At 39.7% G+C, this 27,523-nt stretch overlaps 1 protein-coding gene across 4 annotated transcripts in view; it reads left to right on the forward strand.

Moving 5' to 3' along the window:
• arhgap36 (Rho GTPase activating protein 36) overlaps positions 1 to 27,523 on the forward strand; it is a 78,557-nt gene that overhangs the window by 28,883 nt on the left and 22,151 nt on the right. For 2 of the 4 annotated variants that reach the window (XM_031304357.2, XM_031304360.2), the window contains exons 2-3: positions 14,182 to 14,338; positions 23,047 to 23,115. In XM_031304357.2, the coding sequence (XP_031160217.1) occupies positions 14,182 to 14,338; positions 23,047 to 23,115 (226 nt within the window). Of the gene's footprint in view, positions 1 to 3,576; positions 3,778 to 14,010; positions 14,056 to 14,181; positions 14,339 to 23,046; positions 23,116 to 27,523 lie in introns of those variants that run through there. The other 2 variants (XM_031304358.2, XM_031304359.2) reach the window with 2 other exon arrangements.

Here is a 27,523-nt window from a genome sequence, read left to right on the forward strand (position 1 = left end):
AGGCCAGGGTGTCCAAGGTCAAGACTATTTCTACTGTTATAAGCACATTTCTGCATTATGCATCAGCAGACGATCGTTTTTACGGAGACTGCTGGTCCTATCAGTGGTGGAAGAAGTACTCAGAACTTCAGTAAAAGTAGAAATATACCAATACTTTCAGTTTAAAACAATATTCATCCAGTAGATAGTTTAATATGTCACTCACTTTTACTTTTTATTACAGATATGTCTCAAACACTGATGCACATCCAGCGTCCAGTTGAGATTTTAACTTGAAGTAGTCATGGCAGAAATGAAAATGAGTTTAGCACCCAAAGAAACAAAAAAGGTAAAGTAAGTAGTATAGTATTATACAAAAGAAATTATTCTATTTCCACACAGGAGATTGCCCATTATTGCTGCCTAATGACACACATTTGATCACCGCACAGCTATAACCAGAAAATATTCAACAACAACAATTTAAAAGAAAGATGATGCGTTAAATTCTACTCTGAATTCAGGAGTTCATGTTTTTCATGGCGGCTACAGAGGGATGCAAGAACAGGCTGCCGTGTTAAATGAATCTTAACCCTCTTTGCTACTAAGTTATATTTATTTGTTATTATTCCCCTATGCAGAAACTTGTTCATCTCTCCTGGGTACCGTCCAGCCTTATAAGATAATGGTCATGAAATGTGAACTCAGCTATTTTATCTCGCTGTTGTTTCGGGCCCCACAGCTTGAGCGCTGACAGACATTTTCCAGGCATGTTTAATGTGTACACACACACACACACACACACACACACACACACACAGGCTCTGCACAGCTGTTGAAAGGAATCAGAATTGCAGGCTGGAGTTTTCCTGCAGGATTTTGTCAATTTAATGATTTAAATAGCAACAAAAACTATGGCATTTTTTTAGGATTAATATAATAATTTTGGGGAAATGACAAAACATCTCAAGTAAATAAAAGTGTGGATTAATAATACTTGAAACAGACTTGCATTAAATATGAGTATGATGATTATATGAATACATTTTACTAGGGCCGTCAAACGATAATTTTTTTAATCGCGATTAGTCGCCAAATTTCTATAGTTAATCACGATTAATCGCATGTTTTATCACATGATTAAAATTCTATTATTTTGCATTTGAACTGTTTTTAAGTACATATTAACAATGGAAAGCCATTCTTACTAGTGTATCTTAATTGGGCATCAAATTAATGCAAATAAAGTTACTTTATGAACTTGACTTTAAGATTTGTAATTGTTTATTATTTATTTACTCTAAACAAAAGAAAAATGTGTGAATCTGTCATTATTGCACAATTCCTACAAGTACCTAACCTAACTGAGATGTAACACTACCACTTTGCTTATACAGTACAAACAAAATGGTCCAAATGCCACAGCAGGACATTTGTAACCTTGACCTTTTTCTAATAAGGAATGTAACAATTCTCCTGGACAGAAAAGGGGGTGGACAATGTCCCAAATGACAAGAACAGTCAAAAAAACGATATAGATCCAGTGTGGTGTTGTAGTTTTTCTAACGTTACTAGTTGTTGCAACAGCATGTGAAAAAAACTACAAAGTTTGCTAGGCCAAAAAGAACGTAAATCTCGCGATAAAAAAATGTACGCCGTTAAAATGGGTTTGCGTTAACGCCGTTAATAACGCGTTTCACTGACAGCACTACATTTTACTATAATGGTGGAGCTGTGAGTAAGAAGCAGCTTGTAAAAGAATATTTTCCTAGTAGATATATGCACCACAGGTATCACTAGTTGTGTTTGAAATGAGAAAGGAAATAGAAAATACTCCTGAGGCAGAGCTCCTTCTCCTCTTCTTCCTCCTTTCTTCTCCTCCAATTAAACATCATTTTCTCCCCTTAGGTCTCCTCCTTTCATCTGCTGCTCTCCTGTTTGTTCTTTTTATAGAGCTTTTATCCCGTTTAAATCCTCCTCCCGCTCACATTCCCTCCCTCCCGCTCTCCTTACCTGTCAGTTCCTTTTGCTTTGCTTTGTGAAGACATTATTCTCTTCCTCTATTCCCTCTTTTTCTCCCAACCTCCCTCTCTTACTTCATTGTCATCCTCCCTTTCTTATTCTTCCTTCCTTTCCTCCTATCTCCTCTTTTTTTTCTACCTCCTCCTTTGTCTCCTTCCTTTCTTACTTGCCTCCTTTCCCTCCCAGCCTTCTTACATGTTTAACCTGCCTTTCTCTCCTTATTCCTTCCCTCCTTATCCCATTTCTCTCACCACCCAGCCTCCTTTTCTCCAGTTTTACAGCTTTGTCTCCTTATCGCCCTTCTTTCTCCCTTCCTTCTTTTCTCCATTCCTAACTCCTATCATTCTGACCTACATCCTTCTCCCTTGTGTTTACTCCTTTTCTTCCTCCCGTCCTGCTTTTTCTCTTATACCTCCTTCTTTCTTTCTTCTCTGCTTCGCACCTTCCTTTTCTTGCTCCCTACATACCTCCTTCCTTCCTATTGCTCCCTCTTACACTTCCTTCTGCCCTTTCGTTTATCCTTTTCAGCTTCTCTAATTTTCTCACTTCCTACCACCTTCTCTCCCATTTAAAAGTGCAATATGTGATACTGACAGCTAGTGTTTAAAATAGTTACTGCAGTACAAATTCAAAATACTGAGTCATCTCCCCCGCCCCCTCCTCCCCAGACTCGAAGTTCACGGGGGTTGCCAGGCTGAGACCACAGCATCCAACAATGTTGCTAGACGCTCGTCTCACATAGCCAGACAATACTGTTACAGCCACACAGCACAGTGGAGTAGCTAACGTTAGATGCTGGCTATATTGACAGTCATAAATGCCCCTGCTCACGCGGAGCTCTGTACCTTACTGACAGACACGCTTCCTCGTCTTAGAATTACGGTAGGGACTGCTAAAAATAACACTACCTTGCCGTCCTCTCCACCCGACTGAACACACTTTATTGGCTTAGAATTACGGCAACAATCGCTACACAGACTGCAAACTCACGGCCCTGCCGATTTACAGCCTCCCTCTCTTGGCTTAAAATGATTCACCGTTGTTGGCTACGGCCGCTGAACAGGCTACACGTTGTAAACACCCGTGGCCCGCTTGCCTGGTCCTCCGGTAACATTAGTGGTTAGCAGGGTTAGCATGGCGGCGTAAGCCAGGACCAGTCGGGATCACTTTACTGGCTGTGTCTCAATTTGTTTTTGCGAGTAACCAACTCGGGTACTCTAGCTATATAATTCAATGTGAGTACACGAATGTTGAAATGCCCTTTTGGGCTCTAAACTGTCTCCAACTTTCAGAAATTCCGTCACGGAACGAAAATTTCAAAAGGAGAAAATACTGGCATTAGCATTGTTCCCTCCTTAATGTCTTAACTCCCTCTTGCTCTCTTCACTTCTTCTTCCTTCACCTTGTTCCTGTTTCTTCCGCCTATCCCACTTCCCCTCCCTCCTCTCTCTCTCTCTCTCTCTCTCTCTCTCTCTCTCTCTCTCTCTCTCTCTCTCTCTCTCTCTCTCTCTCTCCCCTCCCCTCTCTCTTGTGTTTATGTTCTCAGCTCCTGGAAGTCGAATCAGTATGCGCCGCTCCTCCTCTCTTTAACTCACTTCTCCCTCCCCCTCTTTCTCTCTCACTCACTCACTCACTACTTTACCTCCGAGCTGCTGGTCGACTCATCCGGCTCAGTGCTCAGAGATGCATTTGAGTGTCCGAACAAAGTCTGGATAAACAGGTGCCAGAACCGATTGCAGGGGATTTTAATTGTGAGAAAGTGACACCCCAATGCAGGTACTGTGTGTGTGTGTGTATTTTAAGTGAACTTGAACATCTCAGAGGCTATTTGCTGCTGTGTGATCTTCATACTTAAATATGTCATCCTTAATGTGAAAAAGTTGATGAATGATTCTACTCAGGTTATACTTTAGTGACATAAAATGACACAAAATCTCAGTGAATTTTTGAGTCAAATGTTACATATATTTAAAAACAAAGCACTAACGAAAATATCTCAACAATTGAAGATATATTTTTGAAGTTATAAGACTTGTTTGTTTGAGAATCTGTCCTGCTTTTCCCCAGTAGTCTTATCTTAAAGAAAGTCTTTTAGTCTGGCTGCAGCAGATGCCTTTTTAAAGCTCACGGGACTCTGGGGAGTTCCGTTGGCTAAAATTAGGCAGGTGCACATCTTTGTAAACACCATTAATTCATTCTTTAAAAAGATGGTAAACAAGGTTACTTAATTAATCCCCCCCCAAATGAGGTCAAGCTTTTAATTTAAACACAATAAGGTGTCTTGGATCTTACTCTTCTCAAATGTCACATATTTCGCCTAAACATGTAGTTTATAAGAGTTGCTTAAAGATTTTAAGGTGGTTTACATGAACTGAAAGTAGACCAGAATATTTGTGGCATGTCAAAAAAGTTGAACGAATCTTTAGATTTAGTCCCGCTTTCTTGCTTTCCTTTTTAGTAGGTTTTCATTATGCAACGTTAATCGAAGTGCATCACACACACACACACACACACACACACACACACACACACGTGTACATATACGTATACATGTACATAAACTCGTCATTCTACTTATCTGCACCTATTATTATTCTTGTACTGACCTGCCATTGAATTCCAGACAGCAGAGAGTCTGTGTGATCCCTGAAAACTGTGTGTGTGTGGGTAGGGGGGGAAGCAGCATGCCACTTTAGTCACTAAGGAGTGACACAGTCTGCTGTATTGACGCAATACCTGTTTCTTTAAGTCTTTAGCGCTGCCAAGGAGGCTGTTAGTGTTGCCTGCCTGTCTGTTTATATACGTGTGTGTGTGTGTTTGCCTTCTCGCCAGTGTCTGCCTATGTGAATAAGAAGCACCTTTGCATACTAATGCATGCGAGGCTCAGTTGTGATGTGTTTTCTGAGAGCATCCTAATGAGACTCCTCATTATTTTGACGAAAACACAATGTAGAGGTGAATCACATGGAGATAATGTTCCTTCATTAGAGAAAATCATGGAGCCATGGCAGGAATCGAGCACATTATTTATGTGAAATACTGAAGTGGGGGGAACATGAATAATGAATATGGGGGTTCAGGGGTGAGAAAACACACTTGAATTAATGCTTCCTAAACTGGAAAACCTTTTCTTGTATGCTTTTGTGGAAAAAAAGTATGTTTTGTTAATGTGTACTTAACGCCACTGAGCTCCAGAGTACCTTATATGTACTGAGAGGAGACATGAAGCAAAAAGAAAAAGCAGGTCACAGTTTCTGCACTAGTGATCTATATTTCAACTCATAAGAGTTGATAGAAAGAGCCAACTGTAAACTTATTGTACGTCACCAATGAAGCAGCAAAGCCTTCAGGGCAGCGAGAGGGAAAACATAGACCTGTTGTATGATGGTGAACTGGGAAACCCATTCAAACAGAACACATTACTTTTCGTTTGACTTCCTAACAAGACAATTTTGAAAAGAAATAAAAAAGGTTCTTTGAATGTTAAATTATTGATGCATGAACATCAGTATTTTAAAGTTAGAAAAATATGTGTTTGAAAACATACAAAAGGATGCAATCCATGTTTTATTAACTCCTGTATGTTTTGCATGTAAAACCTATATATGTATCATGCGGCTGTGGCTCAGGTGGTAAGAGCTGTTGCCTACCAATTGGAAGGTTGGGGTTTCGATCCCTGGCCCTGCAGTTCCATGTCGAAGTGTCCTTGGGCAAGACAATTGTAAATGTGTGTGAATGTTTATCTGATGAGCAGTACGGCAGCCTTGGCCACATGTATGAATGTGTGTGAATGGGGAATGGTTCATGTAAAATAGCTTTGAGTAGTTAAGACTAGAAAGGCGCTATATAAATACAGGCCATTTACATAACTCGGCCCTTATGTCAGAAGATAATATCCGTAGAGTGCCACATTTGCTCGTTTTCATCCTGTGTTGTCTCCTGCAAATTACCTTTTTTATAAACTACTCATCTATGCAAATATGTTGAAATGCAACCTGATTTGCATTTTTCTTTTATTAAGGTAAAGCGAGGTAAAATGCTCTGAACATATCAGTAAAATGTTCACTGTCTTTCATTTGTTTAACCTACAATATCCACTCATGGTAACTAAAGCATGATTCAAGTGTGCATGGTTATGTTTGAGCACAAAATAGAATGTGTTTATTATTATTTAACTAAAACCACAGTCTTTCTTGAACCTTAACCTAACTTTTGTTGCTTAAACAGAACCATATGTGGGACTCAAGATGCAAACGCCGGTCTCTGGTGTCAAAGTCCTGTATGCTTTGAACGCCAACAACCCACCACTGAGCCTAATCCAGGACGTCGTTACCGCAAATCTATTTAGCAAAATGAATAAGTAGTATATTTAAGTAATTTTTTTAGGAAATAGGGTTGCCAGACTACACAATATCAGCCCGATAAAGTCCAGAATGAGCATTTTATGCATGAAGTGTTTGACAAACAACTGTAAACATGCCGAGATAAACTCAGTCCACCTCCTTAGTAACATTATATCATAAAACAAAAGAAGGTCCACTTTTTTTCTCCCGGCATAAATTTAAACACTATGATTAGTTTAAAATGCCGGACTAAGTGTGGACTAAATCATACATTTTCCCCTAATGGATCCTAAAGTGTGCAGTTTCACAAAATGCAAATTCAAATGTTCTAGTCATTAAGGGAAAACAAACCTCATCACCTCCTGCTAAATCTTATTAATCTCTGTCTCATTTGCATGTTTTGCCATAAGGTTCGGGCAGGATGAAAGGCCGAGGTTAATGATGAAAAGCACACAGAGGCGCGAACAGGAGCACCAATGGGAGACACAAATATACACAATCACATTAACAGCAGCTTGATGGAGAGGAAGAAATATAAACAGAGGGAAGGGAAGGCATGGAGTAAGAGATTTAAAAATGATGAAAAAGCGAGTGAGATTTGGTGTAGGGGAGAGAAGAGTGAAAGGTAGAAAAAAAGAAGCATCTGTTAGCAATCAAAGCACATGTCTTTTACTTTATCACTTCATCAGGTGAAGGGTACAAAAACACACAAACCTCATGTAAACACTTCATTCTGTTGCACACACAAATGCATGTAAACACACATTTTTGGGGATTTGTTTGCCTTTTAGCTAAAGGATAACATTTTATCCCGTAATTTGCTTTTATTCAGAGCAGCAGAAAAAAATCAGCAAAGGCCCAAACAACAGCTGAGGAATGTGAAAGTTGAAACAGGTGCTGCTTCGTACCGTATGTCCCCTCCTGGAAAAGGTCTTTGTCCTATTTGATCCTCATCCATCACTTCTGGGTCTTACTACAATTTAACAAATGGTATTCAGGTTGGGTTATTTACCCCACGTATTTATTGTACAGTATAGTAACTTTTATTATAGGAATGTATACTTAGACAAGCTACACAAATGTTACATTTGTTTGTCTTTTTGCATGTTAACGAGAAAAGGCTTTGATGATGAGAACGAACTTCTGTCTTTGGAAAACATATATCAAGTCAGGCTGCTGTCATTCACTGTTCGTACTTAGACCTATGAAAAATAATGCAAATTTCATTCGTATGTAACTCATATAATCGTGAGCCATCGTGTTGGGCTGTCCCAGGCAACGTAGTATAAAGAGCGACAAAGTCTGTAAATGGAGTAGGTCGGAGTGGACGTATGGGTCAAACACAGGACTTTCACAAGGAAACCGCTGTTTGTGTCCCGTGTGAGACCAAAAGTCAACATACTTTTTTTGGGGGGCTTTTCCCTTTATTTGATAGTGACAGTGGAGAGACAAGAAAGCGGGGAGAGAAAGAAAGGTGATGACACGCAGCAAAAGGGCCGCAGGTCGGATTCGAACCTGGGCTGCTGCAAAGGACTCAGCCTACATGGGGCACACACTCTGCTGGGTGAGCTAGACTGGCCTCATCAACTTACGTAAGAAAAGTACATTAAAATAAGTAACGTACCTTCTCAAGTAACGTCACGTAACTTGAAGTTACGTAACAAATTTATTTTAACCCAAACCAAGATCTTATCTTACATTTCTCACCTGATTTTATTTTTTTAATTGCTTTTAATATGCTTGTCTTATGTGTTGGTTTTATTGCTTATCTGTTTTTAATGTGCTATATGTGCTGGTTTTACTGTAAAGTGTTTTTGAGTACCATGTAAAGCGCTATATAAATTAAATGTATTGTTATTGTTGTTGTTGTTGTTGTTATTGTTATTATTGTTATTATTATTATTATTATTATTATTATTATTATTATTATTATTATTATCCTAAACCTAAACAAGTAGTTTTATTGCCGAATCAGGTTCTGCACTGGAAGAGCTTGTGCAGGCGCACTGATCGCTCATGGTGCTGGACATTTGCAAGAATATACACGAAAAAGTGTGCATAACTTTTTGTAAGATATACCAAGGAAAACAAACTGCTATTCAAAGTTCTTTATTCCGTCTGCTGTCAGACTTTTAAATCTAGACAATAGTCTCTGGAACGAGCATCCTGTTTTCCTGAAGTGTGAGCTGCTTGTGTTCAACTTGTTTGGGAACCTGATTTATGTATCTGTCATTTCTTGCCTCAAACAGAGCTGTGTACACTCACTGCCCATCCCTTGTATTTTGTTTTTGACAATCTGCTGTCGGTTGTGTTATGTGTTTATCACTATCATGATAGTCAATAAATCAATTAATCGCACGATAAAAAAAAGAGCTTGATAATTTTTCCGGCCACGATAATACCCATTTGCATGCTTGTTTGTTTTCCTTCTCTCTCTCTCTCTCTCTCGCTCTCTCTACCAAAGAGACTGGATGACCACTCTCGGTTCCTTAGCGTAACGAGGAGTGAACCCTCTTGTCAGTGGCATGGTCTTTGTCTAGGGAGGCGGGACTCCTGGCAGAGAGAGAGAAAATGCTAGTTGTTGGAGCAGGGTTTCCCGCAGCACTTTGCAGTTAAGGAAGTAATGAGCGATATCCGCTGTGTTACTCGGCGTCCTGTTTTCTCCCTTTCATTCCAAAGCACACAGTTGACAACCTGCAGGTGGAGGCGGTGGAGACAGGCTCGGACATACACTCCGCTGTAGACTTGTCAGTCTCGCAAGCAATTTCAGGAAAGTGGCTGCATGTGTCCGACAATGCACAGAACATTAACCGGTACAAGCCTACTGCTGTCCGTGGACATGGAGTGCGGAAAGTGTGTCAGAGGCTCCCAGACGGTGAACTGAGAGACGGTTAATGATTGGTTATTTAATTTCATTGTGCTTTCTTTTGGAAGGCTGGCTGCCAAAAATCACCACTTACTAGCTAATTAATTAGCATGGTGATGGAGGTAAACGATAGCTATCAGTAAACAGAAGTGACGTGTGTGTGTGTGTGTGTGTGTGTGTGTGACCGCCCCTGCTACGCTCCGACCTGCAGACCGCAGAGGAGCAGAAGAAGGTAGCTGAACCTTCGCCAAAATGAAGACTGAAAAACAGAACTATTTTGGTACAAACATTTACTCGCCATGTGGCAGATAGCCATATAGATAGATATAATTTATTAATTATATATTTAAATTTAATATTTAGTGTTTTATAAATAATTGTTAAATGTAGTACAGAGTCTGTGGTCCACAAACACTCGAGGAATGCTGCAAACATTTGACAGCCAGTAGGAATTACCTGGGAGAACATACGTATCACAAACGCAATTCCACAACTGTACAACAGCGTGAAAGACGACATACTAAAGGAGATCAAAGACATATTGTGGATATTAAAAATGTCTTCCAGTTCCAGTGTTAAATATTCTATAGAAATAAAAGTGTATTGATCTTTGAAAAGGTGTACCTGCATTATTATGCCATTATCATTATATTAGATGAAAATGGTCTCAGAACAACAATATTATCGTTTATCGCAATAATTTCTGGGACAATTTATCATCCAGCAAAATTTGTTATCGTGACAGGCCTATAAATGTTTTGTTCCTGGGGTCTGAAGGCTGCTAGAAACGGAATTGCCCTTTCGGGATAAATAAAGTTGTTTGAATTGAATAAGTACTGTTGTATGAGGATACGTTGCTCAGGTATATCCAAAAAGACCTTACCTTATGATGTAGATAAAGCCACCTAGAATTGTATATTGTATTTGTATGCAATTTTATGCTAACTTTTGGTCTTAGATGTAATGCTATGTTACTGCTATAGATAACTGCCACTGGTAGTATGATCTGCTGTGTGTTGCTATGACACATTTCTGTAGATGGTCATTTCTTTGCTTGAGGACTCATAACAACAAGGTCTATGTGTGGATTTGTAAGCTTGTGTTTGCATGAAGACATGCACATGTATCAGTGAAGCATTGTTTTGGTTCAATGGACTCCCCTTCTTTCTTTCTGTATGTTTTGTCTGTCATGTGGTTTGAATTGTCTCCCTTCATGGGTCCTGGTATTGACTTCAACCACAATTGGACAGAAGATCTAATAAAAGAGAGCCGGATCTGTACTCCAATTGTTGAATCGACTTTTTAGATCTCTGACAGTCCCAGGCCCTGTGTGGTCAAAACCTCAAACACATCATTGTGTTGTCATTTTTCTTTGAGTTTGTTATTCATGACAAGTTAGGTTTGGTTTTCCTTGAGATTAATAAACACCATATGCTCATACTGCCACAAACCACATGCAAAGTTCAATTTGGTTACAGTCTCGGTCATTTATTGTATTAAATTACAACGTTTCCCAGTTTTGATTTCACATTTCTTAAATATCTTCACTAACAAAAATGAACAAAACAAAGGAGCCAAACAACACATCCACACATGAGCGAAGCAAATCCAGCCTATCAGAGTGACTCAGCTTAATTGAGTTTCAGCACAAATGATTGAAGGCATATAACACGATCACAGCGTTACATGTGGAAACAGGGAACACATTCACACGTTTAATCAATATGATATGAGCAACATTCAACAAGGCTTTAATGTAAATGATACGTTCTTTAGATTGATGGTTCCCAGTCCTGTTTGGGTGTGAAATCAGAAGTCCATGACCTCCTCATCAGTTGATGTTCTTCACTGTGAACAGAAATATTTCAAGAATGCATGATATCTATGTAACAACAAGAAGTGGTAATAACATGATGTGTTGAATGAAAAATGTAGCTTAGCAGTAGAGAAGTCAGTTTAAGCTTAAAAAAACATTAGCTAACAACATAGTACTGGTCATTCCAGACCAAGTACTGAATGGATGTAGCAACAAAACCCCTGAGTGTAATGAACAAAGTGTTTTGCAGCTGATTGTATAGGGTGTGTGTGCATGTGTCTCATTTTTCATCTTGTGTGTCTCATTTATGACTGTATGCTAAGGACCTCTAGTGGTTATTGTTATCAGCAGTGTATGTAGATTTCCCTGGATCTATGTTGAAATCACCCACAGCTTATAGCCTACTGATATCACACTTCTTGAAACCTACGCCCTCACATTTGCTGACAAGACAGTTTCCTTAACTGTAGACATTGATATCTCTGCAGTGGCTGAACAGTTTTTTACCATTCAAACTGCATTTGAAAGTTCATCTACCTTCGTTCTTGTGCAATTTCAACTCCTGAGATAGACCTTACCAATCTCTCTACAATGTTAGTTTATATCAGGAGACATAAGGATGACCCCCCCTCCCCCCGTGCAATTTCACATACTGAATGTATAGAGGCAAATGTGCGCTGTGATGAATGTTTATTTTAGACATAAATATGCACATCTGTTACAGAGAGAGCGGAATTATACGAGGCAATGTATAGGTTTCTCTAAATAGACTGGCCATGAGTCCTGACATTTATCCTAAATGTCATTTCTTACCCGTGACATTTCAGACAACAAACCAACTTTCCCATTGCATTGTTTTCCACTGAGCCATGTTTGCTTTTAAGACGTATGTCACTCTGCCTCACCAGCCTCTGCGGGCAACTTTCATTCAGTTTCACCACAGTTGACTTGTATGGTTACGTTTAGCATTAAGGCCAAAGCAATTTTCTCCAATCAAGCTGTGCTGTGTGGGCTGAGGCCGGCTGAATTATAGTCATGAGACAGACACGTAGAAGTATACGTATAGACATACAGAGGAAGGCAGTTATTGCAAATATGAAAGGTTATCTTGTTTAGGTCAGGCTGCTTTAAAGGGTAAAGGCTTGAGGCTGATTGCTTACAAAAGAGTGATTATATAAAGGCATGTACTCTACTTTAAAAGGTTTGTCATTAAGTGAATTTATAAGCTCTGACAAGGTTCTGTCAATCGTTCCTTCAAAGAGAGACTTTAGAAAAAAGAGATAACACAATCTTGAAAATGAATGGAGCCGAGAGGGTGAATCCTAATGATTTCGGGGATCCTCAGACTTTTCCTCTAACTCCACCAAAAGGGTTGGTATTTGTCGTTTTGAGTGAAATGGATGGAACTGTTGGATGTTCTACCATGAAATTTGCTTCACACATCCAAGCCCCTTTCAGGATGAATTGTAATCACTTTGGTGATCCCCTGACACTTCATTTAATTTCCCCATTGATTTGTCCAATACTGTGTTTGATTACCAAATACTGTTGCATGATGTTTATATGAACGTAATGAATGCATTCAAAAGAGATGTGCAGAGGTGAAAAGGGAGACTTAAAAACTCTCCTCATAGTAGAAAAATCGGCGAATGTTTTCTGTTTTAGAACATAAATATATTGCAAGTAAAGAAAGTACATCTACCCAAGTTATCCTCCATTGCCTCCGCATTTTATTCATCGTGTTCTTTCATTGTTCTTATAGTCTGTAAAAGTTTGATCAGGGCTCGGTGCCAGCAAGTATAAAGCCTGGAGTGGTTTTGCAGACAATTTATAATTTATTAGGAAACACGATATTAACAATAGTTAAAAAGGCAAAACGTTTCTTAATCATTCCTTACGTAAAAGGAAACTTTACACATCAAGATCACTTTTTGTGGCATGAGAAGCTACAACTAAGCATGTGAAACAAAACAGTTGTGTAATGTCTTCTGTGGGTCTAGTCCGAGAAAATGACCCAAGTGATGTCACTAAAGTTGCCTTGGTTTGAGCTTAGAGACGATACATTTTGAACAGCAAGGGTACGTTATAAAGTGATGAATTTTAAAGATGCATCAGCCGAGGAAACTAATGCTGCCTTCTTGGCTATAGGTCCCTTATTAAAAAGAGATTCTAGTCTCTATGAGGCTTCTACCTGGATAAAAGGGAGGAAAAGAGAAAGAAGGAAGGTATGAACAAATGAATGAACAAAGGAATGTAGGGGAAAAAAGAAAGAAAGGGAGGGGGAAGAAAGTAGAAAAGAGCAAAAAGGAAGGAGGGAGGGAAGGAAGGGAAAAACAGAAGGAAGGAAAAGAGGAATGAAGGGATAAAAAGAGGAGGAAGAAAGGAAGTAAAGGAAGAAGGGAAGAAAGGAAGGACAGAAAAGACAAAGCAAGTGATAAAAAGAAAAGAGGAGTGCAGTCCCTCTGTGTTGTGTGGATTTAGTAGCTGATTGATGTACCCACTTTTGTGCAAAATTCCTCAGACTTAATGTTCATTGTTTCTCAATGGGTTTCAACACACGCACATGCGCGCGCACACACACACACACACACACACACACACACACATTAAAAACACATTTCTCTCCGACAGGGTGAACCGGTGGTGAATGTCTGGTTCTTGTTAACTTGTGAGTGTTGCATCCCACCATCAGAACAACAACACTCCCTCACTCATTTTATTTACTTCACTTTGTTTTTCCTATTTCCTCTGTCTCTCTTAAAGCCTCTTGTTGTTTGTCTCCTGTCATCCTGTTAGTCAATATTCACTCTGTCATTCTCCCTCTTGCGCAGTGTTTACAGAGCTCAATATCAGTAGTGGAGGAGGAATTTAAAGTAGTCAACTAATGCCACACTAGGAAAATACTCCGTTATAAGTAAAAGTCTTCTTTAGATGTCATTAGAGACAGCTACTAGGAGCTTCTGGTCAACCTACAACATTGTAGCTCACAGCCTGATGTCTTGTTAGAGACTGAGAGTGAGATCTTGATGGTTGGTTGATAATGTTCCCTGAATACAGCCAGAAGAGATTTCCATTCCATCGTCTTTAAGGCTTTTGGTTTTTTGGTTAAATTGTCAACTATTCTGATGATGGTTTCTCTCTCCTGATCTCGGCAGGGGGACCACACGTGGGCAACCATGTTGGGTCAGAGTGTGCGGTTACAGCCGGTGCCCATCCAGAGCCTGTCAGAGCTGGAGCGAGCCAGGTTACAGGAAGTCGCCTTGTACCACCTGGAGGAGAGGGACCTGGACTTCAAGATCAGCATCCCAAGAGGTACGCAAATGTTTTCTCTTCTTGAGTTCAGACTGTTTTTTTCCCAATATCAAGTTGTTTTTTTTATTGATTTCCTGCCTTTTAATTGATTTGGGTGCCTCCACATCCAAGATTTACAGGAATAGTTTTTGGTACTTTTTTTTTCTTTTTTTGCCGTTTTGCCAAGAGTTTGATCAGAAGAGTCATATTTCTTGTCTGTATGGAGAGTGGTATCAATCTTTGCATCTAACTCTCGGAGAGAAAGCAAATAAGCGTATCTCCCAAAATGTCGAAGTATTTCTTTAAGATTTGGGTGTCAATTAGCAACCTTTGTCAATGCAAGAAACACCTTAAAGTCTTTTGTTGGATATCTTTACAACATAGTTTGTGAATACAATTTTAGCCGTCGACTTTCTTGAAATCTTGAACGTCCGAGCACACAGGCATGTTTCAAGACTTTCATTGCGTCTTGAAATGCATTTGGATCAATCTTAAAACTTTGCAATACAAACTATACACAATTTGTAGCTTCAAATGTGGAAGAGGTCAAGACGCAAACCTGCTTTGCTCAAATGGCTTGTCAGATTGTGTAGGACTAATCCCTGATGGATTATTACTGCTTAATGTCATGACTCTTGATGGAAGTGCCCACTTTAATGTTATGTCTTGCTTGTGAAGAGGAGTGGCAGCCTTGAGGTTAGAGAATCAAACCAGTTGAGTGTGAAGCAGGAGGACGTTGAGGAAAAGCCTGTGTGTTAGTCAACTCTATCTGGTCAAATAAGGCATTCCATGCACACGTGTAAGCAATGACGTTGTCGGTTATGATAAGAAAGGGCAAAGGATGCTGCACGATGTGTTTATTCTTCTGTGTGTCTCGCTCTATATCTCAAAATACCACTGACGGGATTTTGAGTGCAGTTCAGGATACACAGTAGGTTCACACACACACACACACACACACACACACACACACACACACACACACACACACACACACACACACACACACACACACACACACACACACACACTCAGGCAGTCCTCAGGCGGTCCGGTGGGAAACACAGGTCATTCCACTGATTTTGAATGGAGTGGGTTAAGGCTGTATGTGTGTGTGTGTGTGTGTGTGTGTGTGTGTGTGTGTGTGTGTGTGTGTGTGTGTGTGTGTGTGTGTGAGAAAGACAGATTGATGACAGATGAGACAGATTCAACTTTTGAAGAAAAGCAACCAGTAGGGCTGCACGATATGAGGAAAATATCTAATTGCGATTATTTTTGACTGATATTGCAATTTCGATATGATTCACGATATTGGAGGGAATGATCATTTTTGTATCATTCTCATTTTAATTGAAAATATATATATATATATATATATATATATATATATATATATATATATATATATATATATAAAGTAATTTGTAGGCTAGGACAACTCTGCAGCACCACAATACCTAATTCAGAATGGTTTGACACACATTTTGCCTTTGACAAACATTGCGCCCCGCCTGCGATTTGGATATTGCACTAGTCCATATTGTCATTTCGATAACATTTGCGATTAATTGTGCAGCCCTAGGGGCCAGGCATGTAACTGACAATCAGACTTATCGGTGTGTTTTTGAGGCGGTGTTACAGTAGAGTCCCGTACAGTAAACTGGAAACATCACTGCCTCTATCGCTACCACAAGAAAGTTTGAAAACACTATGAGGATACAAAACGAAACTGAACTGCCCGGGAGTTTGTGGAACAGCTGAATATTTCCTACGACAACAAAGCACAGTCGCTCCGTCTCTTTTCTTTTTGTCTTTCTCCTCTGAAATAAAGCTGCCTTCCAGTGCGGTCGAAAATGTCGAGATCCATAAACGATCTGACGGAATTCAATAATTGAGAAATGTAAAGTCTACTGTGCTACATTGGGGGGTTGAATACCACAGCAGGACTTCATACCAAATGGGCCTTTTAAGTGACATTCCCACCGCCGCACAACTCTGCGGCGAATCGCTTGATCTGATCTGAATGCACCCTAAAGGATAAAAAACAACATATGGGGCCGGAGAAGTGTGCAAACTGCGAAAAACTATAGTCAAAATATCAGATCTGGCAGGATTAGAAAGCCACGTCCTGCTCTGCAACTGAGTGTAAACAAATAATAATACGGTAGTTGAAGTGTAAAGCATATTACTGGCAATTTCCACTGGATGCGGAACGTCTGCGGACCGGCTCTGCTGCGGAATGGCTACGTGCTCCGCTGTCCGTCAATACCCACTAGGTCTGGATTTGTTGCGGCCATGACTGACAGCTGTAGTCATGAGGACCCACAATATCTCGTGAATTCACGTAGAATAAAACCACAAAACCAACAACAGTTTGTTTCCATCCAGAGGAGTAGAGGGGAAACAACGCTGTGCTGTGTTTTCAAGGTGTAGTGCAGGGAAATATGATCCACCGTGTGCACGATGTATTTTACTTTGAAAATTACCCGGATTTTTATTTTGTTTCTGTGCTCGACTTCCTGTCCCGCACTATCTGCCGCGTGCTGAATTGCTGCGGAGCTCTCCGGCGTCCGGCAAAAATAGAAGCTCTGCGTATCTTCTCCGGAGGGCTGCGGACCGCCGGAGCTGGGACGGAGTCAGGACGCAGACGTTCCGCCGTCAGTGGAAATACACACATTGACTTTAATGGAAACCTAATGACTCCGTTGACGTTCCGGAGACGTTCCGCATCCAGTGGAAATTGCCGGTTAGACACAAATTATATTGCAGCAGAGTATTTTTGTATGTCTTAAAACATGGGATCTTTAAAGGTGCTGTAGGTAGGATTGGGAAGATCCAGGACTTAGCCAAAAACTTTGAAAGTCAACAACTTCTCAGTCCCTCCCCCCTTTCTGCTAAAGCCAAAAACATTCTCAACATCCTCCCCCCCACAAGGGAGAATGAATGGGTGTGCATGAGTAGTAATTGACACATTTTTTTTATCTCATGTTTATTGGGGCTGGAGATTTCTCGAGGTTCACTGAGTATAGCGGCTGATGCTGAGAAACACAGCTGATTGTAGAAGTGGTGTGTGTGTGTGTGTGTGTGTGTTTATGTGTGTGGAGGATCTGTCTGTGGTAGCCTTTCTCCTATGAGACTAGTCCTTGGGCTGCTTTTCTCAGACTCAGCTGCTCTCTCCAATACTGTTTTTCTCTCTCAGGGTTTTACATAACATGCTGAACTTTGACCACAGGCCCAGTTTACACATGATCTCCAATACTCTAAACAGCGAAGCTAAATTATTTTGTAGATCATCTTCTGTCGTGGTTTTGATTCCCATTAGGATAAGAACACGTATGACTCAAAGTGTTGGGAGTCATGGGATGTTGAGCCTGTGTGAACGTTGTTTTACTCATGTTGCGAGGACATAAATCTGTTTACACAGTCACACTTTGGGGATAAAAAACAGGTCCTCGCAATGTAAAATTTTAAGTTTTAGGGTCAAGACTTGGTTTGAGATTAGGGTCTCAAGGGAATCTGTGTTAATAAATGAATCTTCCTTCCAAGTGATGGAAACAAGTTGGTGACTCAAAGCGATTTACATCCTGTGGACATCCACTTGTCCTTTTCATTTTCGGGAAGTTTTCCTATTTCTTTCTTTTGTTATTTTTTCTTTATCTGTAGAGATACATGTACTCTTTTCTTCCATCAGGTCAGGGTTTAATTATACAGTGAGTATTCATGGGAAAACACAAGTAAATCATTTATCTTTCACTGCTTTGTCTTTGGCTTTCTGTATTCTGGCAAGCAAGTTGAAATTTGGGGAATAGACTTCCCAAATATCTCCACGTATTCCAGATGGAATAATCTGGGGGATGTTTTGGATGATGCCAATGAATGTGCTGAAAATGAATGTAGGCATCAATTTATTGATCAAATGGGACATATTTATTTTACCTTTTCTATTCAGTTTTTCGTTTTATATATTTTTGATTTTGCCAGCTTCTGTCCTCCATACTGCAACACCTAAATTTCCCCTCTGGCGATCAATAAAGACTTATCCCATATTATCTAACAGTACACACCACAAAGTTCAGCTAGGGATATGCTAAAATGTTAGCATGAGCACTAAAGTGACATCTATCGGAGACTTACAGACAATATCTCTTTTATGTCACCTGATGCATAGATTTGCCAATGAAAAGCTTTAACTCACAGCAGATCTCAGACACATGTGATGCTCATAAGTATAAACTCTGGTGCTGCCCCATAAAAGATCAAACTGGAACAATAACAGTAAAGATGACTGTTACAGCGCCCAGAGAGATTTATTTTTCTTACAGTGAAACCATGCCATTAGATATTACTGCAGGAACAGTTTGAATCTACTTGTCTGGCGCACAGACAACGCGCTCTGTGAGTAAGTGTGGGAATAGTGGTCCTCAGTTTCTCCCCCTGGGTGAAATCTCTGCAGTCCATCCAGTCCGTCACGGTCTCAGCATCACCTCCCGTCGCGCTCCCCTCCCCCGTTTGTCTTTCGGGTTTCTTCTTCTTCTGTTTCTATGATGTCTCCATCTCTCTCTCTCTCTGTGTCTTCATCACAAAAATGCATCTTGCAGTCTTTGCTTCTCTTTACCTTTCACTTTCCTTCGTTCACCCTTTTTGTCTATTTGCCTCTTACCGCTGCATCTGCAATAAAACCTCTCCAGTTTCTTTGTACAAGCACACTCTACTTCATTATGCCGGTCTTTACATTCCTGTACATGCATGGCCCCAAGTGCTGGCATTTGAGTGCAGTGGTGGAACGTAACTATGTGCATTTACATGAGGTGTTTGTACTTTTTAGTTGAATCTTTTCTTTTCATGCCACTTTCTACTTCTACTCAATCTCAGAGGGAAATATTGCGCAAACAAAACATACAAAGAGCTTATAAAACATGATATTTTGTTATGAATTAAACTCCCCAACAGTTTATACTAGTGCACCTGAAACAATTAGTCGATTACGGAGAAAATTAATTGGTGAAAATGTTGATCATTTAGGTCATTTTTCATATAAAATCACTTAATGATTCCAGCTTCTTAAATGATAAATATTTACTGCTTTTCCTTTTTAATAATAATAATAATAATAATTGTAATGTATTAGTAATAATGTTTAGACAAAACAAACATTGTGAAGGTGCCACTTTGGGCTCTGGGTAATTTTCCATTTCTCAATATTTTTTGAATTTGTACATGCCAAACAATCAATTGATTAATGGAGAAAATAATCATCAGATTAATCCATAATAATCCAACGATAAAATGTATAATTAATAGAAACAGTCACTGGGGACATTTTTCAGCATTGAGTACTCCTGATTATACTTGTATGTTTTCACAACATCACATCAGTGTGGTGTGAGTGCTTTTACTTACGTAAAGGATCTGAACACTTCTTCCACCACAGTTTGAGTGTGTGTGTGTGTGCGTGTGTGCGTGTGTGTGTGTGCGCGTGCACCTGGGCAAGTTTTTGTGCACAAGTGTGTTTGTTGGTTACATTGGCAGGGTCCAGTGAATTCTTTGTGAAACGTGTCAGTACTTGAGAGACAGATTCGCTGTTATTTTGTGTTTTCCAGAGTTCATTCTCATGCCCTATTCTCTGAATCGCTGGTCTAGAGGGACTCCAAACTAACTCGCTCTCTCCTTCCTCTGATCATCTGTCCGTCTTCAACTTTCTCTCGCTTTGGTTCTCTTCCCTTAAACTCCACTTGTTCCATTTACTTTATTTCTTATAACAGGAAAGCCTCTTTTTCGAGAGTCCTGGCTCTAGCCGGAACACTATGTTGAGTAGTCGATTAGTAGAAAATGTAAGTGTTTTCATAATCACGTAATCATTTAAAGTTAATTCCAAGCACAACTGCCAGATTTTCTTTGCTTTCTGGCTTCTGAAATATTAGTTGGATTTGTTGCTTTTCTCCTTTTTCATATCACTGTAAATTGAATATTGGATTGTGGAATGTTGGTTGGATAGAACATGCAATTTGAAGATGTCACTATGGGCTCCAAGTAATAGTGACAGACAAAAGATAAATAAAAAAACAATCACTAGCCCTAGTCCTTGATAAGATAGGCAGCAACAACAAAGAGTGCGTGAGGAATTTAATGATCTCTCTTTAAATAGAAGTAGAAGAACGAAATTGTGACACATCCTAAAGTGCTTGATTCTCGCAATTTTGTACAATGTGTGATCCTGTAATTGATTGAAATGATGCAAAACTTTCCGCCAACAACAAATAATAGTTTCAAATTGCAGGAAAACATCTAAGTCTGTTATACTTGGAAGCCTACAAGGAGCCTACATATGCACCCACACACAATAAGGGATTAGCCTTAGCTGGAGGTGGCGTGTGTGTGATGGGAAGGGCCGTGCGCTTTGGAAATAAACTTTAATTTCCTGCAGTCATGGGAATTTGACCCTTTTTATCCCGGCATGCATGCACGCACACACACACACACACACACACACACACACACACACACACACACACACACACACACACACACACACACACACAAAAGTACGTACACACACATTGACATGGATACAAATACTCTTTCTTTCCCTTACTGTTTTTAATTTGCTTGTTTTTGTTCTGTGATAAAGCTGGAATTAAGCAAAGAATTTCCATCTTCAGAGTCCCAAATATTCTGGACGGCATGATTTTCGACACAGGGAACTCCAATCGTTCCTTAATAGGTAAAAGACCCAATGTTGAATTAGTGATTTCTAAACAGCAGCTTAAGTAACCCAAACAATGGCTTCTTCCACATAAACCCGGTCAGAGGAGCAGGATGTAAGAGCTCGTAAAACCGAAATGTTACACACACCATTAAACCAGACCCACAGAGAACTGCTGCTGCTGCAACAAATACCCACACATATGCACAACAATAGCCACTACATGTACTGTAAACATCGATTTACAGCTGCAGAGGCTTCACCTTAGTATTTTCTGCTATCAAACTCCACTGTTGATGGAACTAATGTTACTTCTTGGCTAGGAAAAAAACACCAAACAAAATGGATGCAGAAATCCACAAAATGTCAGCAATTGTGGTTTTCGAACTGAAATTCAATTGCACTTTGCAAATTCCATGTCCCAAAAGGGAGAAGTTTATGTTTTTATATCTTTTGGTTTCATGGCATGCTCTCGTGTCTGTGCACACAGTGAGAATGCTGTTGTTTTGCGGTTTATGTCGATGTCTATTATGTCTATGAGATATTCTTTGTAAGTTCTTTATAATAAGTCACAAAGATAAACATGATAAACATTTGTTAAAATACAGTAGGATCCAAACAGCAAATAAGCAAGCGAAAATAAATAAAATACCAATGAAGGTAAAAGATTAGAAGACTAAAAACCTAAAGTTACAAACATGAGAGAAAAGCGAGTTTAAACAATTGTGTCTTCAGCTGCTTTTTAAAAGCATCAACTAAGACTGCAGAACGTAAGTTAATAGGAAGGGCGTTCCACAGAGTCGGAATGTAATCCACTTTAAACTTAATTGCATAAAGTGTAAGTAGCATGGACTCTTGAACTGTCTCATTTTTCAGGACATCACACTCAAACAAAGGAGAACTAACGTGTCCTTTGTTAGGATTTATTCAAACACACCCTGAGTAACCGAAGCCTAAGCTACTTTTTTTGGAAATTGTTGTTCCATTCATTCTTGTTGTCACCGTTGCCTCACCTGAGTGCTCAAGCTGCATTTGTGACGTATCACTAAAAGACTTTATATTTTAGTGAAAGTAAAAGCTCATTCTTTGTCTTAATAACAGTAGTGGTTTCTACCAAATACTCACATGTATTTTATATTTCTTTAATGTGATTTGTATTTATGTGTATAAAACAAATTAACACAAACATAGTGTGCAAAAAAAAGGGAATGTAACTGAACGTCTACTAATCAGCTTTTTCCTGAGCTTTCAACCACATCATGGTTTTCCTAAGCAGATGGAGTTTGCTCGGCAGTCATGGAGATAACTCAGTTGTCCATACTTAAGTTGCCACGCGATGAAAAACAATCTAATCTCCCTGGCATTTGAGCAAAACCCATCACCTGAGGAAAACTGTGGGATGTGATTGAAAGCTCTGGAAAAACATTGCATTTGAGATTCTTTTTTAAACTTAACAATACATTTGATTTTGACACTGCAAAAAGGGATTTCAGTTGGATTTTAAGTCTTTAAAACGTGTTTTTTTTTCCTTTTAATCATGCTCTTAAATATAGTTTTGAACTAACTGCTATTCTCGATTTTTGTCACACGTAAAATATTTTGCTTTGTTTTTCATGTGTGGGGTGGCGCAGCCTTTGAGCAAAGGGCTATTTGAGCAAAGGGCTATTCAAACAAACAAGGTCTATTGAAATGGTGCGCTCTATTCTTAGAGCTGAGGCAGACGTACTAAGAGAAAGAAGGGAAGAAGGTCGTAATGAGGGCGGTGTTTGTATTTCAGAGAAAGAAGTGATGATTGAGTTTATGAAGTTAATTTAAGGCTGATACAAAGCACAAGTGTGTGTGTGTGTGTGTGTGTCTACATTTGCAAATCCACATGGAAATCCACAAAGCAGCCTTATATGCACTTACGTACATGACTAAATAAATGAAAAACAGACATCCCTGAACAAACAGTCTTCATTGTTCACACATTCTTGAGCATCACTAATAACGTTATTCATGGTGACTTTTTGTTTTTCTCTCACAGAAACATACAAACGGAGAAAATCTCTACGCAGGAAGTTTGACTCCTTTTCAAAGGAAAAGAAAGAGCGAGGTGAGTTCATCACACAAACACGGTCATGTGTGGTTAAACATGAAACCATCTCTGACCACAGTTTGTCTCTTCTGTGCTTCGTCCCTGCATGACCTGACACCCACACACTCTCTGTTTGCCTCAGTAAATATTATCATCAAACACAATGTCCCCTTTCTGCCTGTTCTGCCCGTTATACAGCATCGCCGTCACTGACGCCCAGTGGGTTTTACCACTAATGGTCTCACATACTTGAAAAACTGTGTTTATAAAGTACAAGACTTTATAAACAGCCTTCAGTGAGTAAGGCTTATGTGTTTTCATTGTCTCTGCATCTTTTCTTGCATTGTTACAACATTAACTGATTAATGACCGGACACAAACTCCCTCGACAGTCACTGGGTCACCCTACAAATGCAAAAACAAACTCGGTGTGCTTACGTACCTCACTGCAGACCACAGCGTATCATCCACTCTGCTGAGAAGTTGATCGGCTGCAATCTGCCGTCCCTCCAGGACTTGTACGTCTCTAGCCAACCCCTCTCACCCCCGATAAAACTTTTTGATACACTCCCCTCTGGCAGGAGGCTGCGCTCCATCAGGACCAAAACCTCACGCCGACGAAAGCCTGGTACCCCCACTGACAGTCTCTTAAACACCCACCTCCCCAAACCCCTATATACTACATGTTACATTAACAAACATCCTGGACTATATACCTGTCCATTTCACAAACTATATCTCCTGAACTTTTTGCACACTTCTCAACATCTTTGCACATCCTGCAATAAACCATATAGCCTTCCTTTCTCATTTTCAAAGGCAGTAATATTGTTCATATTTGTTTATTTATGTTATCGTTTCTTTTACATGTATTGTTTATTTCCTTTAATTATGTTTATGACCATATGCACCATCCAACAAGGCAAATTCCTTATGTTACTTACTTGGCAATACATTCTTTTCTGATTCTGACCCTGATGATTGGAAGTAACTAGCTTTAAAGTGATATTTTATTCTTGACATTTACGTTGTTCAAAGTGATTTCGTATAGTTTTTTTTTAATCGCATTAACTCAGATTTGAACAAACAAATCTTTAGACAAAAACACATTGCTAAAGAAATGCATTATAATAAATCATATTCAGCAGGGAAGCCATAACCTATTGCTCTCACATCCTCTCATTGCTGTCACCCACCCACAAAGTTGAAAGGAATTCAGTGTCAGCCAAACTGAGCCACAATGTGCCAACCCTTTATTTTTATTTTTTTTTTAAGATAATTTTTTGGGCATTTTAGGCCTTTATTTTATAGGACAGCTGAAAACATGAAAGGGGAGAGAGAGGGGAATGACATGCAGCAAAGGGCCGCAGGTCGGAGTCGAACCCACAGCTGCTGCGTCGAGGAGTGAACCTCTATATATGGGCGTGCGCTCTACCAGGTGAGCCACCCAGGCGCCCCCGTGCCAACCCCTTTTGCACGGAATGGGAACAAAATAATGTGGGAGTGTCGTACTTCAAACTCGTGTGCGTCACATCCTGGTGTTCATAAATGCATAACATAACAGCCAAGCCAGTATTGGTGAAGGGACATGTAAAAACAGGCCTCCACTCCCTTCAGCTGTTTTTGTTTGCCTCCATCTTTACACTTCATCTCTTTTTTCTGCTTTTTTTTTTACATGCCTCTTCTTCCTCTCTCTCTCACTGTTTGCCTCATCTACCCTAACATGTGACCCCCTACCTCTCATAAAGAGATGTTCTTCTCTATCCTCAGGTGATTAACACAGCAGTGAGAGAGCCAAAACACACATACACACACATTCCCAGACTGTCCGCGCAGGTCTTTAAATCCTGCCTCCAGCCTCTCACACACAGAGACTTAGCTGAAGCTAACCCAGCTAATCAAAAACAAAGAACATTGGGACCTGGCTCTGCTCCTGCTGGCTCTGCTCCCCCTACTGCTGAAAGCAAGACTGTGCGGCCTTTCGGCAGGTAGCAGATTACATGTAACAGGATTGTTTAGTGGTAAAAGTGGAGTTACTCTGAGTTTGCCAATGGGAATGATTGGAAAATACACAACAGTTTCTCCTTGATTTGATGCTGATTGAGCTAGAAAGCATTTCTCTGGTGCAGAAAATCACAGCAGATAGTGGAGGAGAAAGCAAATATGAAGACAGAGGTCTCAATTAATAGTGATGGCCAAATGAAGCTTTATGAACCATTTTCTTTATTTTCTGAGCCCACTAGATGGCGCTCTCTGTTCAACAAAGGGTTGAGAATACATTGAATTGCAATGCCTTAGGCCTTCCTCTTAAAACCAAGAGCGCCATCTAGTGGGCTCAGAAAATAAAGGAAATGGTTCACGAAGCTTCATTTGGTCATCACTACTCAATTACAGTATATGTTTATGGATCAGAGTAGATGTGACAATGTGCCTGTTGAAGTTTAACTGGACCAATAAGATTAGTGCTGCCTTCAAGTCATGTACTAAACAGCGTGTTTATTGACAAGGGAATTCCTGTAGTTAACGGACAAGATTTTTTTGCAGCATTGAGTCACAAACTTGATTTGGGATTTTTCAGAGGTTGAAATCTTGGCATAATCTTTTTGCAGCCTGCCTTACACTGGTATTTTTAAAAACCTAGTGTACGTTTTGGCCTTTCGTCGTTTAAAACATTTTCAGTATCAACTTAAAGCTATTACCGGAGGCAATTAAACTACAGTTGCATGAGCATGCAGTGGTGTAGAGCTTCAGCTTTGATAAAATGAGTGCTAAATGTTTATCTTGACTGCCCAGTGTTACGTTTCAAGGGCATGCTTGAAACAAACTACGCCGTATGAACTAAAGGAAAAAGTGTTTATACTGGTTTCAGGCGAAAGACAAAAATTCTGCTTTATTTGTGCGTGTCTTTGTAGTCTCGAACGTGATGAATCTTGCCAATGAGGATGGAGGGAGACTTTCAAAGAGAGGCATTCATGGCATTGCCCTTGATTGTACGCACAAAAGCGACAGAAAAAACTGTTTAAAAAAAGAAAATAAACTTGGGAGACGTTTCAAATCCTTCTTACTTTCTCACTTCTGCACACCTGGCTAATTGCTGCGTAAAATGGGCATGAGTGTGACGAACAGCCTGCTTTGGAAACCCACCATTTTGATGTCAGAAAGAGTTCAGAGGCTGTTTTTTCTTCTTTACTTCTTTCCCAGTCGCTCCACCTCCAGTATTTGCGTATCTCTTTGCTGCTTTGGCCTCCATCCTGCTTTATTATTATAACATTATTTTAGGAGAAGGTTAAAAACAAGTTACTAAGCTTCTGTGATGTTGCATGTGTTTCACTGGGGTTTACACAGAGGACATTCTCTGTTAAATAAACACAAGTTTCACAATTCACTTAGCTCAATGCCTCGGAGGACCAATACTTACATCCAGCTGCTGGCGTGGTAACGGAGAAATGGTAGCGAGCACTGAACCGTATCTAAATATATCTCCTTTAGTCCTCGATGACCTGAGGACCAGAAATACTAAAGAAGGAAAGCAGTGAAATTCGTAAACAATAGGGCTTTGACCAGTCAGACACGCACAGCTGTCTTCCTGTCTGAGTTTTAGTCTTTGTGTTACTTTAAACCCAGGACCTGTCCTTAGGGGTCTCATCAGTGAAATGCTAACTGGAGTAATGATGCCTACTAGGGCCAGGATTTTAGAAATACCCAGGTCATGAGTGCAAATTCCCCCTTGCTGCACAATCCATATGGAGCCCAAAACCTGTACTACAAAAGGAAGTGAAAGATTATCAGATGAGACAAAAATATAACTGATTATACATCAATAAATAATACTGTTATTTAAATGATTAAAATGGAGTGTTGAAACAAATGTAACGCTACATTTAATCAGTTTCGATGTTCCATATCTTCCAACAAAGGTTTGACTTGGAACTCAAGAATTTACCTTATACTCTTTTAACTGTATTTAAAAAATAATACTGTATTCTTATGGTCAGAAAAATCCCTTCATTTTTAAAGTTAATTTGTATTCTTTTCTTGGGTAACAATTTTCATAACATTTTGTAAAGATTAAAAAGAATCAAATAAAATCAATATACATATCTATAGAAACATGTAAGTAGTAGAACTAGGGCTGCACAATTAATCAAATCAAATTTAATCACGATCACAATTTTGGCTTCCCACGATCAAATTCACGTGATCGAGCGATATTTAAAATGCTTAATTCCGTTCATAGAACGCTCTGTATCAAAGGTTTTTTTTTTTTTTTCCAAAGCTCCGTAAACCACTCTCTGATCACGTGCCTCCATGAGCCAATCAGAGTGGTTCCCTGCACCGCGCAGCTTAGTTTAGATGTTGACAGTCACAGAGGACAGAGTAACGTGAGGAAAATTCCACAACAGATAACGTACAACGTGTTTACTAG

This window comes from Sander lucioperca, chromosome 17 (genome assembly GCF_008315115.2).
Source record: "Sander lucioperca isolate FBNREF2018 chromosome 17, SLUC_FBN_1.2, whole genome shotgun sequence".
Lineage (NCBI taxonomy): Eukaryota > Metazoa > Chordata > Actinopteri > Perciformes > Percidae > Sander > Sander lucioperca.